General features: G+C 39.1%; 2 protein-coding genes across 2 annotated transcripts; one reads left to right on the top strand and one right to left on the bottom strand.

Moving 5' to 3' along the window:
• Positions 1 to 6,067, top strand: slc25a1a (solute carrier family 25 member 1a). The gene is made up of 9 exons (XM_028466983.1): positions 1 to 286; positions 559 to 666; positions 745 to 844; positions 2,827 to 2,965; positions 3,625 to 3,709; positions 3,793 to 3,897; positions 4,174 to 4,289; positions 5,148 to 5,225; positions 5,309 to 6,067. Exons 1-8 carry the CDS (start codon positions 106 to 108, stop codon positions 5,223 to 5,225), a joined length of 912 nt encoding a protein of 303 aa, XP_028322784.1. The 5' UTR covers positions 1 to 105; the 3' UTR covers positions 5,309 to 6,067.
• Positions 5,435 to 18,370, bottom strand: nle1 (notchless homolog 1 (Drosophila)). Its single transcript, XM_028466982.1, has 13 exons — positions 18,285 to 18,370; positions 17,734 to 17,899; positions 15,833 to 16,053; positions 15,266 to 15,345; positions 13,431 to 13,507; positions 13,256 to 13,353; positions 11,979 to 12,171; positions 11,761 to 11,896; positions 9,830 to 9,876; positions 9,534 to 9,736; positions 8,325 to 8,484; positions 8,174 to 8,244; positions 5,435 to 6,950 (listed from the first exon to the last, which is right to left on the bottom strand). The coding sequence occupies exons 2-13, from the start codon at positions 17,869 to 17,871 to the stop codon at positions 6,938 to 6,940; spliced, it is 1,437 nt and encodes a 478-aa protein (XP_028322783.1). The 5' UTR covers positions 17,872 to 17,899; positions 18,285 to 18,370; the 3' UTR covers positions 5,435 to 6,937.
• Between the last annotated feature and the right edge of the window lie 231 nt (positions 18,371 to 18,601).

Raw genomic sequence — 18,601 nt, forward strand, 5'->3', positions numbered from 1 at the left:
TGCGTCGCCACCTAGTGTTGTTGTTGTGTCTGACATTGTCTGAGGTGCTTTTTTTCTCCTCCGTCATTCATCCTCATACATTCCACACACACTCCTACCACCGACATGTCGTCGCTGATAAAGCCCTTCTCTGTGTGCGAGGGGCCGGGTATGGGCTGCTCCGCTCCTCCGCATCCTCTGACCGCGGCGGGGCTGGACTCTCTACCCGGACACCAGCGCTCCTACTCGGGGGCTGCGGCGGTGGGAGGGAGGAAAATCACCCATCCTGGAAAAGCCATCTTCGCAGGTTAATGTCGCTACATGTGTGCGCAAATGGTCAAATTTGATACACAAACCCTTGCATGTGGTCATTTACACACGGGGTGTAGTTAATCTCAATCTGTTGCTCTTTATAGCTTTAGCCGTGCAGAACTGGGTCAGACAGCAGATATGATGCTGGGAGAATAAAGGGATTTCTGCACATCTCATCATTGGGGGGAAAAAATAAAATAAAAGATGAATTAAGTTGTCACATAATCACAGCTAAAATGAAATAAACGCACATCCTCTTCCATTCAGGTGGCATCGCAGGCGGAATAGAGATCTGCATCACCTTCCCAACAGAATATGTGAAGACTCAGCTGCAGCTGGACGAGCGAGCCAATCCTCCTCGGTACAGAGGGATAGGTAGGTCACTGGGTCTGTGGATCATTGTAATGTAGTCCATAGCTCACCCCTGCATGCTCTATGTCTGTCTGTCTGCAGGAGACTGTGTAAAGCTTACTGTGCAGGATCATGGGCTCAGAGGCTTGTATCGAGGTCTGAGCTCTCTGCTCTATGGATCTATACCCAAGTCAGCAGTGAGGTAGGAATAAACCAGAACAAACCCCTGACATTTGGTCTGTGAAGAGGATAAATCCATCCACGTGCTTAATATCTGACAGCAAAATACACAATCCTCCTGTTTTAATTCAATTCAACTTTATTTGTATAGCGCAAATTACAACAAAGTCATCTCAATGTGCTTATCAAAAAATCAAATGCATAATAAGAAAGAAAAAACCCAACAAGATCCACATGAACAAGCATTTAGCGACAGTGGGAACAAACAACTCCCTTTTAACAGGAAGAAATCTCCAGTAGAACCAGGTTCAGAGGTGGCAGCCATCTGCGTCGACTGGTTGGGGTTAGTGGACAGAAGGACCAACAGAACAGAATAGAGAGATAGAACATCAGAGTGTCTCAGACTAGTTGAGCCGTGAACCACAGATCAGGAACTGCCATCATCAGCTTCACGACACCTGAAATAAAGAAGGGTGAGGAGAAGGCACTGACTGCTGAAAAACATGAAACAATATTATCAAGTCAGCCTGTCTTGGCCTTGGGCCTCACTCCCAGTGGCCTAGTCAACACTTATTATAAAGGTGATGAATCTCTTCCTGTTTATTGGTAAGCTAACAGTGACTCCAAGGTCTGTAAATGCGACCGCTCACAGATGAGCTCATGTCCGCTCTAGCGGTTAGGTTATGATTCTATAATTTTATGTTTCGATTAAATAGATGACACAGTGGTATTTCTAATTGAATGTGTTTTACATGGGATTTTGAAGTGTTTTCATCCACATTAGATAAAAATTGAGGGAATTACATCATTCTAGGTTTGAAATACAATTTTTCAAAGGAGCAACTGTTAGATATTCAACTGTTCAATGACCTTAAGAGTAAAGGGTTATCAAAGAGGTTTCGTAGAACAAGAAATGGCCCGTTGTTCATAAATGTCACTTTCTATATTAAAACGTCAGGACCAAACCTAGTGGATGTTGATTTATACTCCATACCAGGGTTGTCAAACTAATCTAATACGGAGCAGTTTTTAGGTGGGAAAACGAGCAATTTAAACATTAATGTGCCCTAGTTTGAACTTCTACATATACATTATAATGTATATGATAAGCATGTAAAGCAACAACAATATCCAAGCAATAAATGACATATCTGTCCTTGCAGGATCTTCTCTGTTAAATTTCATTGATTTTGTGTCCAATTTTAATTTAATCTGGGGAAATTATGTAAAAAAAATGCAGGAATGAAAAAAGAATTAAGGGTTCTTTGAACTAATGGAGATATAAAATAATTAATGTTTTTTTCCTCTATTTTTTTATTTCTCTTTAGAGCCGAATTGTTGACTCTAAAGGGCAGGATTTGGCCCCCGGGCCTTGAGTTTGACACATGCTCTTTACTATATACCTGAAGAAAGATAGATTATCTACTGACTCATGGTTGGGCCAATGACACCTTCATTTTCTGTCCATTAACTACATTTGTTTCACTTGGAAATAGGATTAAGTGCATAAAATGTTGCTATATATGTAGTACCTCTCTTATATATGCACTAACTTAAATTTATTTTTTAAAAACATGACAACTGTAATTTCATTTGTTATCTAAAGTGTCCTACCCTGACTACTGTTTAGAAAAGATCTTTAAAATCGATTCAAACTTATTTTCTGCCTTGTTTGGCATGGTTTTCTGTATATTAAATTATTTTTATTTTATTTTCATGCAAACTTTATCCAATGATGCCCATTTTACTAAATATCATGCAGTGAATATACCTAATTTGTCAATGACCCAGTCCCCAAGTATGGACAGATTACAAACCCAGTATTCAGATGATTTTGTCAATGTCTAAATATTCTTTGACCTTAATCCAAGATAATTCTGCAATAATTTAAGACCTTTTACTATTGGTTGGCTCACTAAAGTTATTGATTCCTTACTATAATTAAATGGAGTTTCCCGCCCAATATTTGACTTTTTTTGTGCTCGTCTTAATAATTGTTTCCAGGTTTGGCACATTTGAAATCCTCAGTAATCCAATGCGAGATTCCACCGGACGGTTAGACAACAAACGGAGTCTCCTGTGTGGTTTAGGGGCGGGAATCGCTGAGGCCGTTCTCATCGTCTGCCCCATGGAGACACTCAAGGTATCATTAGATCTAGTTACAATACAGGGATGATGCTCAAAAGAGTTGGCATTTTTCTCTCATTTCTTCCTCATTTTCTCAAGAAAATGTATGTACATGTAAGGTTGATAGTTTGTTTAATAGAGTTCTATATTTACATTAAAGCTGCTACCCGACAATTTATTATGAGATACAATTATAATGTAGGCCTCATAGATCAATGAATCAAACACCATTTACTCCAAAAAAGAAAAGAGGTTGAAATTGCCGCTTGAAAGTTAGTTTTTATCTCCAACATGAACATTCAGCTTGTTAAAATTTTCACACATTGCATTGTGGGACGTGGATTCATAAAGTGTTTATAATATAATTCATTCTGTTATTTCGGGGAATATCTGGAAAGAACTAGAACAAAATCACTGTCCTCCTCATAAAAATATCTATACATCTGTTTGTGAAGTTTTGTTTTTTATCTAATAAAAACATTATCAAGAATTAAGCACTGGTAATCGCCCAAGATACATCCAAACTTCATTTTCTTCAGGTCGTCGGCAAAATTTTCAGATGATTTACTTTATAAATTAGAGAACAATTTATGCACAATTATTATTATTTTACTCCTAATTAGTATTTATAATCCAAAGAAAAGGACTTGATGCATTTGTTTATGTGTCTCCAAGGTGAAGCTAATCCATGACCAGTGCTCCCTGCGACCGCGCTACAGAGGCTTCTTTCATGGAGTCGGTGAGATCATCAGAGAACAAGGTAAAAAGAAAAAAAAAACAGTTGAAGATATGGATGGGTTTGATATCTGAGAGGAAAACCAAGCTTTGTGTGATCCACTCAGGGTGTCAGGGGAACGTATCAAGGTCTGACAGCGACTGTCCTCAAACAAGGATCTAATCAAGCCATTCGCTTCTATGTGATGAACGCACTGCGCAACTGGTACAAAGGTAAGAATACTTGTTTTTAACTAAACAATGCATCTGGAATACATCAAAGGACACAAAAGCGATCAAGGCAAGGACACATTCAAGCAATCAGCGGACGCCTCTGTAGAAGACTGGCAATTGACAGTCGAAACATGTCAGGAGATCAAAGTGGATTTCCTGAGGAACCGTTGTCTGAATAAATGAAACCTTAACATACTACTGTATAGAAAGCCTTGAGTTTGACAACTTTGATCAACAGAAGAAATAAGTAACAATAACATGTTTGTTTTTCTCAAGGGGACGATCCTCGACGGGAAATGCACCCGATTGTAACGGCGATGTTTGGGGCAACAGCAGGAGCAGCCAGTGTATTTGGAAACACACCTTTGGATGTAATTAAGACCCGAATGCAGGTGGGATAACAAATAAAGTTAGTGTTCGAATAGCCCCTCCTATCCACTGTTCCTTAACCTCCAGAAGTGTTTAAGTGGCGGCCATAATAAGGAGCGTTCCAATTCTCTAAAAGCTAAGGAAAGGGGGCTCAATGCTTCCTTTTTAATCTCCTTTAGCCTAGGAAACACTGACACATCCTTTACTAAAGGAGAACTGATAATGCTGACTCACAATTCCTTGCGGCGACAACATTTAAAGGGACCGGCTCATCAGAGTGTTCATGGAAACTGAAAAGGGACACATATCATGTGCAATACCAACGCAATAATGCGCCTTGAACAACTTTTAATAATCTAAAACCCATATCCGAACTACAAATGTTGTGCGGTTGTTGTAAAACAAACACAGTACATTTTTAGTGCAGAATATTCTTAGTTTGCATTCGTTATTTATCCATTCATTCAGATTAAAGTTGATTTCTGAGTGGAAGGTGAGTGTGAGCAACCATTCTCAATGTGACTTAGATTATATCAGCGGTTAGAGGCACAGGGGAAAGTGTTACAAAGTTGTTTTAGTAGTCAATTTTTTGGAAATTTTGAGTTTTTTTTTCACTACGACAGACGTCACTAACCTTCGCCGCCATCGGCTCATTACGTCACCTAGTGGAAGTGCGTCTGATTGTCAAAACCAACGTGATCACCTTTCCCTAACTCATTTTAGGAAGTCTCACAACACCTTTCCTCAACTCTGTGACATCATCCACTGGGTTATGGAAAAGTGGATAGGAAAGGAGATAGGAGGAACTATTAGGACACAGGCTAACACCTTCAGGTGCATGTTATTCACTGTTTCTTCACCTAGTATGTTTCTGTGTGCAGGGTTTAGACGCTCACCGCTATAAGAACACAATGGACTGTGCCTTCCAAATCCTGAAGCAGGAAGGACCTCAGGCGTGAGTATCTGACAAAACCTGCTGTTCTCATACAATCACATACATTCCTCCTGGAATTCATCAATGTTTTTCTGCTGTTTCCCGTAGTTTTACAAGGGAACAGTTCCTCGGCTCGGCCGTGTATGTCTGGACGTGGCCATAGTGTTTGTCATCTACGAGGAGGTGGTTAAAGTACTAAACAATGTGTGGCACACCCAGTAGACTGGCCCCAAGGTGCCAAAGCACAACACAGTGCCTCCTCTGCTTTGATTCAAGCAGCATCACCACGAGAACATCCGCCTTTTCTAACCGTTCTACGCTGTACGCTAAGCTAACTTTAAACTCTGCAACAGTGTTTATCTACAGAACTTCACTTATCCTCTGATTAATAAGGAAACATTAACTTAACTGAAGAGATGCAGCAAAACTTAACTCTATTTCCTACATCTCATGATCAGAAACACAAATATGTCCAGTGATCATTGGTAGTAAATATAAACCATTTACGTGACTGTTTCACTTATTTACGTTTACCAGCCAGATGAGTTTACTGATCAGTCTTTTTTGTAAACTCTAATAACAGCACTACTCTTACAGCTCACAATAGAAAACTAATGGTAAACAAGTGGATGTATTTGAAACAGGAAGCCACCGAACAGCAGCCTTTCAGTCCTTATTGCCTACAACTTCATCAGAAGAATCACACTTCAACCTAAAAGCAACCAAATAGTTTAGTCGTTCGTTGTTTTTTTTTACAAACATAAATGTCTGAAGGTTCTGTCTTGACAATTCTAAGTCCTCATGTTTATTAACAAAATCCTGCTTTTCAATATTTTCTGTTTTTGTTACGAGTTACACAATAAAAACCTGTGATCGTGACAACTTGTGCAGCCTCGTGTTGGTCAGACTAAGTTCAAAAACCTTTTCATGTGTAAGTAAATGAAAAATGTCTTTTTTTGTGAGAAGATCCTGTTGAAACACTTTTTTAAAAACACTTTCTGATAAATTAATGTTAAAAGGCAGTTTCACCTTAAAAAAGGGCACCAAATTAATTGAATCATACATTTTAAATATTTCAAACTATTGTTTTCATCAAAAAAATAATCGGTAATAATATTGAAATATTGCATAAAAATTAAGATCAAGTGGATAAAAAGTGGATTTTACTTCATCCCTCATATGGATTATTATCCATCACTGTGTGACTTAAGGGTCAGAATTTCTGCACTCAGTAGGCTGACGTTTTGCTGAGCACAGAAAGAAACAGATTAGCATCGTTTAAGGTATTAGCACGCCCACCTGTTCTTCCCTGACGCTCCGGTCACATGACCAAGTGCACTTAATCTTTATCTGTGGAGTGAACGTCATGACGTCCATCTGATGTTCTACAAATATCAGATGGCTTTTATACAGAAATCTATCAGTCATCCTTTACAATATGAATAAAAACATGTATTTTTTACATATGGTTCATGTCGTGCACCCATCCCAGCAGAGCTCCTGTGGACATTTTCTACTGATTTACAGGCTTTTGAACTCCTGCGTCTCTAATACTGAGGTGTTTTCTAACCTCGTAAAGCAGAGTTTAAATCACCACTATGCTGGAGTTTCCTCTTGGACAATGTTGCTGGTAATGAATGTGTGACTGGATACAAAGAAGACAGTGTTCATCAGCCGTCACTGTTTGAAGAAGAGTTTTTAATCTTCACCTAAAGTTGAGAATGAGAAAACACGTGGCTATCTTCTCCATCTGCAAAGAAAACGACAAAAGAGCAATGATGAAGGACTCATAACCTAGTCATCTACAACGTCTACATGCAGTCAAGTATACAAACCTTAATCCCAAATAACATTTTAAGAAAACAACAATAGTGTCTAATTCAGATTAAGAATGTCTTTGGCAAGAGAATCCTGGAAGCGGTTTGGTTCAAGGGACTTGCTCAGGGTCCCACAGTGAAGCCCACACGTTGGATAAGAACTGGTTACAAGCCCTCTTCCTTTACCAATAGGTCAATGTTCCCGTAGAAAGGTTTTCAAGTAGTTTCGCTCAAGGGTCGAATACAAAGCAGGATTTTAGGTGAGAGAAAAAAAAAAAGAAGCAATTTCAACATCAATGTGCCCTCGTTTTCAATTTCAGTCCATGCAGGATCTTAACTTCAGCAATCCTTGATGACTATTTTAATGTAATGAATTTTGTGTGTTTCAGTTTTTTTTTTAGAAAAATTTAAAGTTCTTTTCACATCATGCTATAAAAAAATACAATACTGCAGTCACAGGAAGACAAACTTATTTCTTATTTTTAAGGCTTGATCAAGTGATATTACTAGGAACAATGGTCATTTAATATTAAGCAATGGGTTATACACATTTTAACCATAAATATAGGAAATTTCTACATCTGAATGAAATAAATGAAAAATAAATTAGAAGACTGAAAAACAACTTCAACAACAACAAAAAAAAAAAGCATATATCTCAAAAGCATATTCTACACTTGACTAAAACTAAGTAAATTGATGATTCAAGTTCACTTCAGTTATTGTTTTTATATATTTTGTTCTTTCAGCTGCTGAGGTGAAGTCTGGAATGAACTGCTTATATTGCATATTTTAGATGCAGGTTGATATAATATAACTGGTTTCTGATATAAATACTGGATCCAGACACCCCTGACTAAAAGCACCTGCAAATATTGTAGAATTTCATTAAATTTGAGATATCTACAACTGAATTATTTGTTAATTTCGTCTGCGGGCCAAAGTGGATGCTCTAAAGGGGCCGAATTTGGCCCCCGGGCCTTAGGTGTGACACAAGTGTACTCCAGTGAGAAAATAGTCAATCTACTGTACATTTCAGTTGAATGATTCAGCCTGTGTAAACAACATTTTATAGAAATAAAATACATTATAAAAAGAAAACAGTGTTGTTTTTAGAAAAACAACCAAAGACGACATATATTTGAATCCCACTCACATTCTTAGACATTTGTCTTTTCCTCCACTGGCCACTCTTTGTCCGTCTGGACTCCAGTCCACTGCATAAACCTAGACAGGTGAGAAACCACTGAGTCATACAGTGAAAAAGGATGAATGTGCGATGTCGAGGATGATTCTCCATCCCTGACCTCGTCAGCGTGTCCTGGTAGGTCCATGTTGAGTTTTCCGGTCTTGACGTCCCACACTTTCAGAGTGCTGTCACTGCTGCCGCTGACCAGAAGCCTGCTGTCAGCTGACCAGGCCACCTGGTACACGGACCCCACGTGACCCCGCAGAGACATCAGGTACCTGTGAGCGGAGAGAGCAGTCATCTTTGAATTACAGCACCATCCTCTGGACAGCCGTGGTACTACATGTACATGTTATGTTCAATAGGGGTGTAATGATTCGATTCAAATCACGATTCGTTGTTGCCGATTCGATTCAAGGAAGATATTGGTTAATTTAGAACCATTCAATCCAAAATGATTCAGTAACTTTTTAGCCAAAATAATATTTCAACCAGTGTGACTGAAATAAATCCCTGAATACTGTACAGTGCAGGTGAGCTTTCATAGATTCCTGATGTTTCTTGTAAGAAAATCATCTATAAATATATTATGGACATAAATAAACAAGTAAATAATATTTAATGACAAATGTATTCACATTTTATTTGAATGAAGTCCAACCAAAACTTCAGTTTCAATTAACAGGATGTTAACTTTTTCTGCTCATTTTAAATACGTTTCAATAAAAATACATACTATTTTTACCCGACTCTTCTGCTTTTTTTAATACATAAAAATAATACAAAATTATTATAAAAAATGAAGTGTAACCAACATCTGTTCGGGTTAAATAAGCAGTGGTTAAACCTGATACTTTCTCTTTTAACTAGACGGTAAGCTTGAAGCTTTCTGCAGTGCTAATGCTAACGAGCTAACGCTACCGCCGCTGCTGCTGCAGAAGGTCCTGGTGGGCGACGGCCGACAGTGAGCTACTCCTTTAGAACATCTCCATATGTGCAAAAGCCAAAGTGTTTCCACACACTGGACCCCAAAGGTGGATTGTTCAATTTCTTGCTCACCGGCTTCTGCATTTTATTACCTGACAGCGACGTCTTTAATATTAAAAGCCCTTTAAAAATACATTCATATAAAGTCTGCCGTGTTTAAATCCTTGTATCGATGCAATCACTTATTTACCTTTTAACACAATTTTAGATCTATTAATGTCATCAGGAAGGCCAACTTGACGAGCACAGATTGATGTAGTTGGATCGGTTCAGCAATCTGATGGATGAATCGTTACACCCTTAATGTTCAACGAATCTATAGTTTTAACAGCGTTCATACTTCCCGGTGCGTCCGTCCCAGATCTTAATGGACTTATCGAAGGAGGCCGAGGCGAGGAGTCGAGTGTCCGGGGAGAACAGAACCTCATTGACCAGAGCGCTGTGTCCCGTCATCCTGGCCAGAGGCTTCTTCTCCTCAGCAGGATTCCACAGAAACAAAGTGAAATCATCTGATCCTGACACCAAACGCTCTGGAGCTGAACTCTGCAGCACAAAAAGTAAAAAAACAAACAAAACAATAGTACTGTAATACAGTAAGAAAAACATTTTCAACCCTCGCCATCCCCGAGTTCTTACCCTGACTTTATTATATCTCTGCAAAGCCTTCTCCTTCAGATCATCCACTAGAAGAAAACATTTTTTTAAATGTTAGCATGAAAATAAAAGGATGGAAAAGCTGCATTCTACGTGTGCAGTGGGGGTGTGCAATCTAAGGAACATCATCGATTCCATCACGATTCAGGGTGCTACGATTATTACAATATTAACGACTATCACAAATGCATCTTTTTTTCCTCACTTAGTGGCTTTTAAACAAGGAATGTGTGTCAGTATTTATCAACTAAAGTAACCAAACAAAGCTTTTTTTTTATTTAGGAAATTCAATATGAATCTAAACATTTTGATATTGACATTTAAAGCAGCTTTTTAAAAAAAAAAAAAAACGTACAATGTCACTCATAACATTTGTGGAATTCGTGGTTTTAAATATAACAGTGGATGGATAAAAGAACACAATTCATTATTATGCCACGGCATTTTAAGTGCAGAAGCAATTGTGCAGCTACTCATCATCCATACCGTCTTTAGTCTCAGGATTCTAAACGTCTAAGTTCCTGTGTGAGAAAAGGAGCTGCTAAACATGCTCCGTTGTGCAGTTACTACATCTCCTGAGGTAGATAACATTCTCTCCACAGAGACACTAGTGCTAGGAATGCACACATACCTCTTGGCTAAATCACAGGATACAGATCTTGAGTCTTTCAAACGCTAGCTTTTAATCCCGATGAGTGAATCTCATGCTCAGTAACTTTAGCTAAAGGCTCAAACATACTCGCTCAAATTCCATGGTGCGGTGTCCAGATGTTGTGCACGACTAAGCCGGGGTTTCCACTGGATACGTCTCCGCTGCGCCACGGCACCGATCAGGTTTTTCACCGCTGTCCGCTAATCCACACCGGTTGCGTTTTGAGAGCGCCGCGGTGCGCTGCGGTTGAACGACTGTGATGTCACGAGATAGAGCAGTTCTCACGATATTTATATAATCGCGCAATAACGCAGTGAAAAGTATGCGTTATAAACACAACAATAAACAGATAAACAGGTCAGTGTTCCTAACGAAGGAGAACAAGAAGGTTGGACTCTCTGGATTCGTCATAGCCACATTTTTTCAGAGAAGAGAAAACTAAATCAAAGTTTCTGCAGTTTACAGTGTAGTTACAGTATGAGAGGAATCAATATAGTGAATGTGAATTTGTTTTCACACATTATGACGTTTTGGTGATGTATTTACTTGAAATATAATCTGAAGTGCTTTATTTTGAAAAGTAATCCGATATTTTATTGCGGAGTACGTGCTTAATTTCCTGTTTAGCTTCATTTGCTCTGTGCTGATTGATGCGTCGTCCTCCGGTACTCGCCAGAAATAGAAGCCCTGCGTATATCTGGCGCAGGGCACCGGACTACGGCATCTGGGAAGGAGCAGACATGCACCGCAGCAGACCCGGTGGAAATTAACACATAGAATTAAGTGGAAACCTATCAGCTCCGGTGACGTAACGCAGCGGAGCCACATCCAGTGGAAATTGGGGGTAACTTTCATTCTGCAAGGAGCGGTCACGTTCCTGTCATTTAGTTATGAAAAAGTCGTTTTTGAACATTTATGAATCGTTATTGAGTCGTCACATATCCAATGATTAATCTAATGGTAAATGGACTTGATTTTATATAGCGCTTTATCCCCACACTGAAGCAGTCTCAAAGCGCTTTACGTAACAGCTCATTCACCCAATCACTCTCAAGTTCACACACCAGTGGGACAGGACTGCCATGCAAGGCGCTAGTCGACCACTGGGAGCAACTTAGGGTTCAGTGTCTTGCCCAAGGACACTTCGACACATAGTCAGGTACTGGTATCGAACCCCCAACCTCTCGATCAGAAGACGACCCACTACCACCTGAGCCACGGTCAATGTATTGGCACATTATAAGCGAGCAGCAGGTCTGACCTGTTCCTGTGAGATCCTGAGGGTTGATGGTGGCGTCTGCAGGTTCAAACGCTCCAGTCCGTAGGACATAATCAGTGCTGAGAGCCAAGGTGTTCACCCAGTGGGCGTGGCCCTGCAGAGTCCTGCACTGGACGCCCTGTAACATCGACCAGTAGAAACGTTTATTATCCTCCTACATGTCTAAAGTGTTTTCAAATCTCACTAGACCTCACACTCACATCTTTGGCCCTCCACACTTTGACCGTCCTGTCGTGGGACGACGTGTACAGAAGTCCGTCCCCTCCCCACTTCACACAGGTGACGGACTGAGTGTGTCCAGTCAGGATCATATCACAGCGTCCCAGTACCGTGTCCCAGATACGGATGGAGCCGTCTTTGGAGCTACTGGCCAGGTGACGACACTCTGGATTACTGAGGAAGAGGAGGAGAATATGATGAGTGGAAAAAACATTGTCTCACTTCGGATACGATACCGATCGCATTTGATATCAGCACAAATCATACATACTATTATTACTCATTTTGTAGCGTTAAAAAAGCTTGATCAAGTGCCATTACTCAGAATAGTCAGCAAACAGTAGTATGATGAAAACTAACCAATTTATTATCAACCAGTGGGTTCAACACATTTTAATCTTAATTAAATCAAATAAAAAAAACTAATAACTGACCCTCGTCACTTTCCGTAGATTTGACTTCATTAGCAAACCTTCGACTTGTATCACAATATTGTATTTTGAGTTTACTTTATTCTCAAAATTTCGACTTTATTCTTGATTTGACCAACATTATTTTAATCATAATCGGCCCTAATCTGCTTCTGTAGAAAAAATTTCAATAAATCCAATAAAAACCAATTACAGAGTGCTTATTTCAGAGATTCTAAAATTTTGATGCAGGCCGATATAATCAGATACTCGTATTTTTGCTGATATTAATAACAGATTGGTACACCCTTACTTCTCACTGCAGTAACTAAACAGTGTTTCACAATATATTTGACCTCAGCAACCCTAAAATCAAATACACGAGTCCAACATTGTTGTTAATGGAGCCACAGGTTGCAACACTCAGCATTAAGCGTCAAAACAACAAAAAAAAGTTTCCCTTATATCAAACTGCATCTTAGATAATATAAAATTTGATAACAAATATTAGAAACTGGATGTTTTGTCTGAGACTTTTACTTTAAAATACAACACTTCTTTTTCTGATCCAAGGGCAGTCTGACCTGGTCCTCAAAGGTCAATAATCCAGCACAACCTGGTGGTCCAGAGGCCTGTGAGGACCAAGTTTAACACCTGACACACATCGTCACACTGATGATGGAATCCCTTTCAATATCTGGAACTTCAAATACAAGTAATGATCGATCAATTAAGTAGTTCAGCTGTTGTAAATTAAAGCCCCTAAAGTGAAACCTTGAAATTCTGCAAGGAAGAATGATGCAAAGTCTGCAGGAAAAAATACGATAAGTGAGTAACTTAGTGCGTACAGATGGAGCGGCTCCCAGCAGAGCCATGTGATCCACTTGGTGTGACCCGTCAAAGTCTTCCCTATTTGAAGTCCCGTCGCTGGGTCCCACAGACAGATCTACAGGAACATTAAAACCAACAACAATGATCATCCTCAACACTTCATCTCTTCTGAAACGTGTGTGTCGGACTCACCTGACTATTTTTGCACCCTGAGGCCAGCTTCTTGCCATCAGGTGACCAGGCAATACTCAGCACCCAATGTGTGTGACCTATAAATGACAGTTTAGTGAGTAAAGACAGACTAGGTCAGTGGTGCACAACCTTTTTTAGCTCGTGAACCCATTTTTATTTCACTGATTTCTGGCGACCCCAGACACATTTTTTTCTCTAACATTAGTTTTTGATCATGTTTGTTTTATTTAGGGTTGTCACTTTATTGCATTAATTGCAATTAATTAATAACAGCAAATGAAGGCACTAAAAACATAACGCCGTTAAACGCATCTTTTTAGCACTCCAAACAACGCGGAACCCTTCTTATTTTCTGGGACACTCGGACGGACTATCTGCCCCTCTGTCCACTAACCCCCACCAGTCAAAGCAGATGGCTGCCACCTCTGAACCTGGTTCCGCTGGAGATTTCTTCCTAAACAAAAGAGGGAGTTTTTTTCTTCCCACTGTCGCTAAATGCTTGTTCATGTGGATCTTGTTGGGTTCTTTCTTTTTTACTATGGACTTTTTTGTTCAGCGCTTTGAGATCACGTTGTTCAATTTTGCGCTATATAAATTAAGTTGAATTTAATTATTTTAAGAGTTCCCGGTATACCCATAATACTGATGCACAGACTATATTACAAGGCTGGAGACTAACAAGCTGCTCAGCTGCGTTTGCATTAATTTTGGCTTATAAAAACACCAGATGGAAAACAAGCCTCGTAGTGTGAAAATTGTGCAAGAGTTTGCCTCATCACCGGAGCTTTGCAGCCTCTGCTGCCATCTGAATGTAGCGGCTAGCACGAACAGCTAGCACAGACACACGAACAGTGCTACGTGCTACACGCTGTGACTGACAAATTAAAAAACTCACTGGATAAATATTATTTTCTGAAGGAGAGAGAAAGCAAAAAGTTCGGTGTCAGAAAAGTGTTCCTAAAATTTATGATGCGCTAACTTATAGCACTATATACTGGGCTTGGGCGTTATCCAAATTTTGATACCGTTATACAACTTATATTAAAAAATATGATGTAAGGCTCAGGGTGCGTTCACACCAAATGTGACTGTGACTTTTTTCCTCAATATAGGCTAGTGACAAATGACCTTAAATAAAGTTCTCCTGGTTTACTGTTCTCACTCTCTGACACGTGTGTGTGTGTGTGTGTGTGTGTGTGTGTGTGTGTGTGGGGGCGGACCCTGCACAGCCATGGGGAAGTGCATTGCATTTTTTTTTAATGACTATTTAAACTGATACCGTTGCTATTTTTATGACCACACGGTATACGGTATTACCGCCCAAGCCTACGACATATGACGTTTTATTTCACTTGAATTTTCTATTATTTGGACATTGACAAAAGGACTTTAGTCTCAAATACAGCGGAATGTAAATGGCTACATCTGCATCTGTTCTAGTCTGTTAAACACAAACAATAAATGACTTTATAAAGCCACTTTGTTATATGTCAATCTTTTGATCCGTCACAATAATGTAATTTAATTGAAAATACCTCAAGTTGAGGGCGTTTCTCAGCTACTTTTAGGTTTTTTTTAAATCTCTCGACAGCACTAGTTTTATTGTTACAAATACAGAGTATCCAGCATGAGTGCACAAAGCGACAAGATGTGTTAGCTAGCATCTTTATACTTCAAAGTGAACGTAAGAAATACAATTGTTTGAGATTTTTTTTGTAGTGTTTTCATTTAATTACTAGACATTGCAGGTGACCCCACAGGTGACCCCCAAAGTTGAAAAACACTGGACCAGGTGTAAGAAGATCATTTAGATTCATCAGAATTCCAAAGTTTACCTCTTGCTGTGTGATGCGGTGTCTCTGTCGTCAAGTCCCAAAACCGCACTGTAGTGTCACCTGACCCACTGGCCAGATATCTGAAACAGAAAAGATGCATGTTTATTTACTTATGCTTTCATTCCTTTCATGACAATGCAAAACTAACATCAATTTTTAAAAAATGTAACATGGTAGTTGATTTACACTTAGTTACCGTTTACTCTCTCGCAAGTGTATAAAACATTTAATTACATTGTATTTCATACCATTTTGTACTTGTAAAGGAGAAATTTGTAAATATTGATTTTGCGATATATTGTAATGTAAATCGTATTGTTGATTATCAGGATTTATCGTATCGAGACATGCAAATCGTGAATCGTATCATCAGATTCATGGCAACGCACACCCCTAGTGGTTATTGTGCAGAAAGCACGGTGACACAGAATCTCCGCGCAGCAGAAAAGTTAACACATCATTTACATAATATCAGAGCCCATCTAATTAATCAATGATAGCTATAATTAACCTGATTAATCGGCCAGGCTCTAGACTACAGTGATCCAGGAATTGTTTTTCACTCACTTCCCCGTGGGGCTGAAGGCCGTGGAGATGACGGCCTCCGTGTGTCCCTGCAGTGTGCTGGTGCAGCGAGCGACCGCCCGGACCCTGAACACAGCCTGGGGCTGGTACACCACGGGAAGCACCTGTTCAGTCTCCACACCGAGAGCCTTAACACACGAGGCCAGGCTGGACACGACCTCAGCCTCTCCACGCACAAAGAAGGCCAGTGGCACAGGCTCATCCTGGAGGAGAACAACAATCAACACTGACGTACTAAGCATTCTAAACTCTACAGATCAATTTGAAATTAAAAACTGACTGCCATTATGTCATAAGCGTGGGAAATTGATAAATTTGTATCCATGTGCATTTGGAGGGGATGATTATTTACACTAAGGCTGAACGATTAATTGCATTTGCGATATTATAAAATGCAATTTTATAATTGCAAAGGCTGCATTTTTTTTCTTGTCCTGTCTTGTTATGTTCAGAGTGTTGAAGAAGTGCAGTCCACATGTTTACATATGTCATGAAACGTGAAGTTAGTTAGATACGTTGAAGAGGTAAAGCCACAGATTTCTTTGCTTTATTGTTGTAATCTGTGTTTTAAAATGTATAGTTTATATTTATTTAAAGTTTAAATAAATCTGAAATTGTTTATTATGAAACATACTGCTTAACTGCTTGTGTTCATTGAAAAATACATGACAAGAAGCCCTTGTAAAAATAATTGCATATTAAATCGCAATCGCAATATTCAGGAAAAAAAAGAAATCGCAATTAGATTATTTTCCAAAATCGTTCAGCCTAATTTACACAATGATGCATGTTTTTTTTTGCGGTTATATTCACTGTCTCCTCCACGGGAATGGGGTTTGACACAATACATGTACATAGCTCACGGATGAACTTTGATACTAATTAACTTTTTTATTCCGACACTTTTACCACAACTTATGTTGTTTTTATGATGATGAATGTCTGTTTGAATTGAGTCTTTGAAGTGTTCTTGAATGTTGTTGGGAGGGACTTGTGCAAATTTGTTGTACTTGTGCGATGACAAAAAAAATATTCTATTCTATCTATATGTAAAGTTGTTTACTGAAGGCCCAAACATCTTTGAGCCCAAAAACCGACAAACTTTTTTCCAATTTTGAGGGGCTGGCATGTCCACCAGATAGGATGTATGGCAGATATTTTAGAGAGTAGGTGGAGCTGTATTACTATAATAAATAATATACAAAGTGTCTATTGGTACGGAAACAATAGCCTCCAGGACGATGCGTATGTTTTCCGGACCTTTTCTACACGAGCGTAATGTGCCTGTGTTTTTTCACTGTGCCAAGATGGCCGAGTTGTATGAGGCGTCTGACTCAAGGATCCTTCTTTCTGCTAACGTGGGTTCGAATCCCACTTTTGTCATATATATTTTTTCATATTTAACACGGCAAATTCCACCTTTAAAAATACATATCAAAAAATTAAAAATACACATTTTAGGGTATTTCCTGGGTTAGGGCTGAAATAAAAGGGTTAGCGGGGTAGCTAAAAATTAAATATGAGCTAAAATAAAACTGACGGAACTTTAAAGTCACGTGGTACAACTATCACGTCACCTGAACTGGCCAATGAGGAGCGCTCCGTATAAACAGACTGGTAGTCTATTCATACGTTTCCGTATGAATAGCCACGGTCAATAATATACTATTAAAATATTGGAAGCTGAACACTTAAGAAAAATAAGGACACACAAAAATCAACAGATACCCCCCTCACTAAATTGGCTATATCTCAAAAGATATTAATGCGATCAAACTAAAAATGTACAGTGTGACAATTGGTAAAAATTTCAATTTTTTTGTGTGTGTGTGTGTGTGTGTCTCTCCATCACTGCAGCAGTGACTGTGTGTCTCATAAATCACCTTCTGCAGTAAAGCATTGCAGACCAGCTGCAGTTTGTCTGGTGTAATGTCCAGTGGAACATCGAAAGGTGAACCTAAAACCAGTCCATCCTCGTCCTGAAACTGGATCAGCAGCCGCTCCACGTCTTCACTGCTCATCCTTCCTCTTACGTTGGGCTCCACACAACTAAAGCAAACGATTTATTACACATAATAAGTCATACATACACTTATACTGTCGTGAATCAACCTAACTTTATTCAACTACCCACTAAAAGTACATAGGCGAGCAGAACAGTGTAATACACACCCACAATTGCTTTAATAAATAGCAGCTTTTATCCATTTTAAGAGCTATAGTCAATAGTGGTGACTGAGTTGACAGGATAAGTTAGCAAACACTACAGGAAGGAAAGCTAACTGAGCTAGCATGCAGTCACACAGGACGTTTACCAACTAAATCTGATCGTCACTCCTGGTAGTATCATGGAAAATAATCTTTGCTAACATAAATAAATGTCGGATAGATTAAAATAACTCAGTGAACAGGGAAAGAAGTAAAGAAAAATAACCTATTTTGAGCTAGCACAGCGCTGAGTCTCTCCACGTGTGTTCATCCAAAGCTTTTAACTGGTAAAGATGCAGAAGAAGAAGTAGTCAGGAAGTACGGGTTTGCGCAAAGGATTGTGGGATGTTAATTATCTTCTTTTGTAGCGTCTCTGTGAGTTGGCGAAATACGAACAATCTTAAACTGTAAAACTCAGAACACTTCCTGTTATTAAAATAAAACTCAAAACTACATTTTCTGTATGATAACACTAACTATGTCTTGTTATGAACGTTTTACTTTTTTTTTTAAATGTTTTATTTTTAATTGTGAGTGTTAGCA

Source organism: Gouania willdenowi, chromosome 14, assembly GCF_900634775.1.
Source record: "Gouania willdenowi chromosome 14, fGouWil2.1, whole genome shotgun sequence".
Classification (NCBI taxonomy): Eukaryota; Metazoa; Chordata; class Actinopteri; order Blenniiformes; family Gobiesocidae; genus Gouania; species Gouania willdenowi.